Genomic DNA, 7,340 nt, shown 5'->3' with positions numbered 1-7,340 from the left:
GCAAGGCTAGGTATTGCATAGTCTAGCGACATTTGACTAAAACTGGGAGCGTTTATGCAGAACAGCAGTGTGGGAGCAGATAAAGAAGCTAGCAGGGCTGCAGTGAGGAATCTGAGCTTTGATCAAGGAGGCAGCAGCATTTGACTCTATCTGAGCTGGCAGGGAGATTCCATCCCAAAGCAAAATAAAATATGTCATTCTTTTCAGCAGATGAAGTTCTCCCCAGAGGTTTGCTCCTCCCAGGATCATTTTATGTGATCTCATTGTTGTCTTTAAAGTCTTTCCCCTGAGGAAGCCGATCGTTTAATATAGACTACAGCGTTCGCATCCGGTATTAAATCAGTCAGGCTACTCTGAAATGAGGCGAGTGGGCGTCCTGGAGAGAAAATAAAAATGCAAGTTTAATAGAGGAGATGATAGGTTCACCTTGACCCATGCTATTTATGGCAAAGGACACAGGAACACACCGCTTGCTCAACGGAGGGTCAATCCACCCTGCCACAGATGTGTTGTACACTCCCAGTAAGCTCCAGATGCTCACCGAGTGGGCACAAGGAATGCACAATTGGGCCCCGGAGGCTTTTACGTCTTGCTTTGCTTTACCGAGCTGCCCTAAGAGGGACTGTCGTGTTCCCACAGCTCTCATTAATCCAGCTGGCAAAGCTAGGCCCTCGGCATTTCAGCCACACGCCTTTGGCATCTTTGGCTACAAAGACGCTCTGTGACAACGCGGGGAAGAAAAACTTCAGCAAGGGAAACGCTAACAGCCCGCAGGCACGGCGCGGGATGGCGGGGATCAGTATCCGAGCCAGGCGCTGCAGAAAGGGTCTTCTGTCCCGCGTGCTGCTGCTTCTGCACCCCCACCGCCGCTGGAAGCGGGATTCCTTCCAGCCCGGCGCCGAACACAGCCGCTGGCAGCCGCCCCGTGGGGAAGCCAGATGTGATGCACGGGGCACAGCCCACACGATCCATTGCTGGTGCGCAACCGGCCCGAGGAGATTTACGTTGCATCAGCGTAAGCGCTCTTGTGTCACTAGTCTGCCATGTGCCGCTTGCACACGAACCCACAAAAGAGCTGCGTTTTTGGTAGTTTGGGGTTGGTTGTTTTAGTATGTCACGTGAGCAGACAAGACGTGATTCTTCAGCACCATCACCGAAAACACTCATTTACCTCGTTTAGTGTTTCAGTTTGTAATTAACAATTTAGCCCACGATTGAAGTGTCAGCTAAATGAGGTAATTCATAGTAATTCCGAAAACATGCTAACCGTTAAGAGGCTATAATCAGAGCTAATTACAGGGACATTTTGGAAATCCATTGGTTTGGGGCTTCAGTTTTGATAAAAGGGATAACAGCTTGTAAGCTATGATCCTTTTAATTATAACAATAGTAACCACCTTCTTGAACATAGCTTCTTTCATCTCTGAAAACCCCACAGCTTTTTGCAAACTATTCATACCGCAGGAATTGTTTAGCCAAACACCAAGGTGAAGCCATCTCTGTGTGAAACAAGTAACTGTTTAACAATTCCCAGCAGTCCTGTGCAAAATTTGTAGAGGAAAGAAGGTGCAGAAGGAGAATATAATTTCTCTGGTGTCTCCTTACAAATACCCAGGGGACCCTTGGATCCCTATCCGGTCTTGAGAATACGGCAGGCAGCTTTTATATGCGCCCGTAGACCCAAGGCACTACGGAGGAGGGCGGCATCCTGTCACGTCTGCCCCAGCTCACCTGTCCACGTCCTCCGCTGCGTGACGATAAAACTTTGACACTGCGACTGGGAGTTACAAATCGCGGCGGCCTCCTCGGCGCTGTGAACGGAGAGCAGGCACCCCAGGTGGCTGTAGGAGGGCCAGCACTTGTAGTCTTCCCCTTCCGCCGTTCGGAAGCCCTTTAGGGAGATGTAGTCTGGGAATAGAAAGGAGGCGTTTAGGGAAATTCCTGAAGTGCACTTTCAGAGCCCAGTTACACCACACGCTTCGTGTGTGGCACTTCAGTGAAACTCTTAAAGGAAATGTGATAGTGATAGATTGAACTGACCTGCTCAGATGGAGCGGGTGCAGCTGCAAAGTTAAAAGAAACCCAAATCCTGACTTTGGTTCTGCTGTGGAGCAATTCCCCCACAGGTATGAGAGGTGGCAGAACTCTCAAGGGTGAAGGGACAGGGGAGACCACAGGGGTGGGTGAGGGGATGCTGCTGTGCAGACCAACCTTTCTAGCAGTGCTCCGGAGAAGCCAACCTCACAACGGCCTCTCCAACACCTCAGCCCCAACAGCAGAACCAGCTCATCACAGATCCTGCATCGAGCTACGCAGGGCACGTGCTGACCCACCTGCCATGGTGCCACCCACAGGTAGAGGAGATTTAGGAACCCCAGTGGGGGAAAGGGATGCCAGATCCTGCTCCAGTGGGATACAAAAGACCTGACAAGCCTGAGTAGGTGATGTTCAGGCTATTGTTCACTAACTGCTGTTCATCTTCCCACACCTCTAGGATGGTGATCATCTTGGCACATTGCTACTGGGCCAGTTGCAAAGCCAACGGGTAGGTGTTGTTGGAAAATACTGGCAATTCCTGTTAAAGCTGCTGGTCCTTCAGTGCAAATGCCTGGGTATCTTTGTTCATAACTGTGCAAATTCCAGTCCTTTCACACGTAAAGAGATTTCCTCCACAAGCCACCATCATCACCCCACCATGGCAAGTGAACACTCAGGAAAAGGTAAGCAAGTCACAGTAACCACTGGACTTTTGAAGCCTCCCTTTTGATTAGCCTCATCTCTACCACCGAACGGGTCCTTTTCAGAGGAAAGCATCTCACAGAGGCTCATTTATCCATCCACAGGCCCAACAGGATGGTCTTCAGAAAAAAGAAATTTAAAGGGCACTGAGGCCCCAGCTACTCTGCCACACCCAGCTCGGTGTTGTGACCTCCCCACTGTACGTTCCCATAATAACCTGTGCGCAGCAGTGAGAACCCACCAAGTTAACAGGAAGTTTCAACATCAGCCTGGAAAACTGATCTACTGGTCCAGAGGATAAGATGACCCCGAAGAGGGACATGAGAGACTCAGTTTTCTATTCTGGTCTAGTTGCTTAAGCTATCCCAAATATATTCACTTGAAACACTGATGCACATTATGAGAAGAGTATTTAGAAGCAGTGCAAACATGTGCCCATATGTAGGCCAGATTGCACTGCATTTATTTTGCAAAACAATGCAGCTCCCATGAAAAAAACAGCAAAAGGCTGCTCAAAAAAATACTTCTGTTGCTTTTCCTAGTGACTACACACTGCCTGAATGTATGGAAGAATAGAATTTGACCAGTTACCAAGTTCCTCGCTCCCTTGGTAGTTATGTTACTTAAAGCATTCAAAATCATGTACCTTTTAAAACAAGAGGTCTTTTCTGCAGATAGAGCCCAGACTTGTAGAGATGTAAAACCTTTTCAAAAGCTTGCAGGGTTTCATTTATTCCATATCGTAAATCACCTACATTTGAAGAAAAAGATGACAAAGATGAGTAACTCCACGAAATACCAGTTAGAGACTTCTAGTAAAGAAGTTTATGAATATTAGCTGGTACCTGTTGCGTTCAGAATATCGCTCAAAAAGGGTCGCAAAGCCGGTGGTGCAGAGTGTGGCAAAAGATAAGTGAAAAAATACCTGCAAAAAATCCCAGACTGATTGGAATACAATGGCTTAATTACCCTAGTGACTGAGTTGTCTACATTTTCCCATGACTCGATTATCCATACACAACTAGTAAGTCTGCTTTGGTTATTAAGTTCCGTTTGAGCGCTTCGTTGGCATCTCACAGACCGTTCCTGTGAGTTGGGCTGAAAGCTTGGTCCTTGCAGCACAGCATGTAGCCAAGCACTGCGTGAAATCCATCTTGCAAAGGCTCACGCAACAGAGCCTTCCCTCGTTCCCCAGGGCCATGTCTGTGCACTAAGCAATGCATTTCCCATCAGAAAAAGACCCATATAAAAGAAGACTCACGCAAGACCTTTCCCCTGCCCTGAAAAGGTTTGGCATTCTTATTACCCCTGGAAAGGCAAGACTACTCCTCCCCTGAACCTTCTAATAAACTCCTGTTCTACACGAGACGAGTGTGTTACTACAAGGCTGCAATAACCTATGCAGGGATTTGCCCTTCAACACCGAGGCCAGCAAATTCAGGCTCCCCAAGTCCTCCTGCGTAAATGTCCAGCTGCTGAGACTTCCAACGGCGAGTGGCAGTCACCGCGCTTTCAGCTGGTGGCCTACACGAAGTGCTGCAGCAGTCACAGCCCCTTGTCCATTACCTGTTTCATCGCTCTTCCATAGGTGCCCACAGTCTCCATAGGGAGTTGGAGTGGATGTTCAAGGATGGAGTTCAAGGGAAGAGCTAGCCAGCCTGTTCCCAACCATGGGGGCTCAAAGCTGGTGGGCTTTGGCAGGTAGCCCACACTGCCGCTGCTTTCAGCAAACGCAGCCCGTGGATGTCAAGCGCCAGGGCTTGTTTGGCAAACAATAAACTCACAGGTGCAACCTTTGGGGCAAGTTTTTAGAGGGCGTTGGGGAGAGGGAGCAGCAGAAGAAAGACGACTTCACCCTCAGCAGACAACAACTCCACTATTTTCCTGCCTTATAAGGAAAATAAACTTGCTTCAAAGCAATCCTTAACTGCCCTTTGACAGAGGTGAGGCGGGAGCACAGCAGGGAAGAAACGCGAGATGCTAGAGGCTACATGGCAGTGTGTGAGCTCAACCACGCCAGATTTTTCCCCCGTCTCGCTGGACATACCGATACGCATTGAAAAGATTCTTCTTTTCATTTATTCCTTCACATTTCCCAACCGCAGAGCATTTGAGAGGAAAGCTTTTTGTAGGGAAGTCGAGTGTGCAGTCATTATCTTCCTTGCATGACAGTTCCTCAGTGCTGGCATCATCCATGTCTGTCACTTTTAGGTTTCCATCCACCATAACGAACTGCCTCGGCTGGAAATCCAAGAGGACTATTGAACCCAGGGGGGAATGTGCCAAGTAAAACAGCAGTTTCACAAGACTCAGGCAAATCTGAGAAAGAGAAGATGAATATGCATGGGAAAAACAGATGAAAAACAGCTATTAAATTGGAAGTAGAACAAAGGGCATTCAATGAAATTAAAGGCAAAAAAAAAGCATATAGCACTTAAAAGGTAATTATATGTATGCTACAAAATTTATTATCAACATTGCCACAGGATTTGACTGTGGCAAGTAGTTTAGCAACATTTTTTAAAAACGTGCATATAAAAAAAGAGACATTTGCAGTTAAAGGAACTAGAGGAGAAAGCTGTGAGGAAAACAATAGCAGCCTTCATGTTTCAGGAGCTATATTGATTTGCTAGCTGAAATCAGAAGGGTTTTTTCCCATTCTGGCATAGAATTAATACATTCCCCTCCCTTCCCCCATGCTGCTCCATACAGACTGAGGCTCCATGGTCATTAATACCAGATTCATGCCTTGCTGCATCACTCAGCAGTATGAATCTGGGCACACAATCATGCTTCTGAAGAATTAGCCAAAGCATGCAATGTATTTATTGCCAGCTTTTTGGCTTTTATGTCAACTTTCTGGCAGGAGGGAAAGGTCAGACAATACCTGATCCAGCAGAAAGCTTGGTACATGATTTTTGAACAAACTAGAGCTAGAAGAGCATATTTACACTGCACCAGCACTTTGTTCAAGTAGCTTTTTAGAGCAGTTTTCATTCACTATCAGGAGCCCTGGCATCAGACCAACGGTGTCGTCAGCTAGGTGTGCCAGGCAGACCCGTGCCACCCCTCGCTGCCTCCGATCACGATCTGTGCGGGAGTGAGGGTTTGTTCATTTGGAACAGCTCACAGAATTGCTGGTATCTGATGTGGCTCATCAGAGGGGAATCCCATCCGTTTAGACGCCCTAATTAGGAAACAGGACTAGACAGTACCAGTGTAAACTCTGAATTAAGTGTCTTCATCAGTCAAAAGATTATTAAAATCTTAATGCCACCGTACCAGACCTTACCACCAGCTAATCCAGCATCATGGGTTTCTAGCTCTGCAGGAGACTTTGGCACATTTGAGAAGATGAGGTGCTGGGAAAGCTATGTAGAAGCCAGTATGAAATAATTTGTAAGCAGAAGTAGAACTCCACAGGCCAAGAGAGATGACTCTGGAAGCTCTGACGCTATTTTAGCTTCATTAGTGAAGCAATCATAAGAGTCCCAGCTTCACGTCCTGCAGCTGAGCGAGCAGAGTTGCCACACTCCCCCTCTGGCTTGGATGGCAAGGCTCCTCTTCAGCATTGAGGACCACATGCAGGCAGGGCTTTTATTTTGGGACTTTTGTTGTGTTTTCATTTTGCCCAAAGCATTTCTTATTGACATTAAGGTACCCATGCTTCTGCTTGATGCTCTCTTTCCTCCTGGGAATCAAACAAGTAGTAGTGAACCCCCAACTGAGACCTTGAGGCAAACTGTAATACAAGCTATAACCAAAATAAGAGCCGTGTCGTAAGTCATTTATGATCCTGGGGAGCTTAAGAGTCGCTGTGAGGGATGCTTAGGAGACAAGGCAGATCTAACAGGGATGTGATTCTAGCACCTACAGCAGGAGGAAAGCAATTTAGTAGTGTTTGTACTACAGTAATACCCGAAGGGCTAAGATCAGAAACATCACACAAGCGCACGGCGAGGCTCAGGCTGCCCAGCGCGCTGCCTACAGCGGGCAACACGCGGAAAGGCGCAGACTGGCAGCGGGCGCCGTGGTCTTCCCGAGCGAGAGCCGGCCCGCGGCGGGGCCTGGCTAGGGAAGCCCCTCCGGGAGCGGAACAATATAGAGGGAAAAGCAGCAAGACAGTGTAATACTGGGTACTAAACACCACCCCAGCCCCGAGCAAGATTTTGCGGCCAGTTCCTCACAGATGTAGCGCTCTCAACACCGCTTTAGAAAGCGGTAACAGCGAGACGCCAGGCTAGGGCTATTTTAATGTGATTTAGAAGGAGAGAAAGCAAAACGATTTAAGGGCAATTTGCGGGAGCAAGCAGAGTGTCAGTATGACAATCCCGTGTGCCCCTGCAGTCACCACGGGCTCTTCGCTCCTCGCATTTACCCAACTTGCGATCTAAAAGCGACTGATAAAACTCCCCTTGCTTTGTTTTCTTACTTTAAATCTTTCCTCCCAGGGGGTCTGCAGAAGCTGAATCATCTCCAGGGGGGATCCCAGCTCCAGCATAGCCGTGACCCGTATTTCGGCATCTCCGCTATTATCATAGCAGTGACCGTGCAGCTGCCGGGAGGGAAGGAGCGACTGTCAGAGCGATGCCACTGCCGGC

At 48.1% G+C, this 7,340-nt stretch overlaps 1 protein-coding gene across 1 annotated transcript; it reads right to left on the bottom strand.

Moving 5' to 3' along the window:
• Positions 1-272: 272 nt before the first annotated feature.
• Positions 273-7,294, bottom strand: LOC104614872 (extracellular tyrosine-protein kinase PKDCC-like; the record flags this gene model as incomplete). The annotated part of the gene is made up of 6 exons (XM_010284665.1): positions 273-376; positions 1,732-1,908; positions 3,386-3,490; positions 3,585-3,664; positions 4,787-5,058; positions 7,172-7,294. Coding segments are annotated over 6 exons (861 nt in total), but the record flags the coding sequence as incomplete, so codon positions are not given.
• Positions 7,295-7,340: the final 46 nt, after the last annotated feature.

The sequence above is a fragment of the Phaethon lepturus genome, unplaced genomic scaffold, assembly GCF_000687285.1.
Source record: "Phaethon lepturus isolate BGI_N335 unplaced genomic scaffold, ASM68728v1 scaffold33953, whole genome shotgun sequence".
Taxonomy (NCBI): Eukaryota; Metazoa; Chordata; class Aves; order Phaethontiformes; family Phaethontidae; genus Phaethon; species Phaethon lepturus.
The sequence above is the reverse complement of the archived record's forward strand: the minus strand, read 5'-3'. Positions and strand labels throughout refer to the sequence as shown.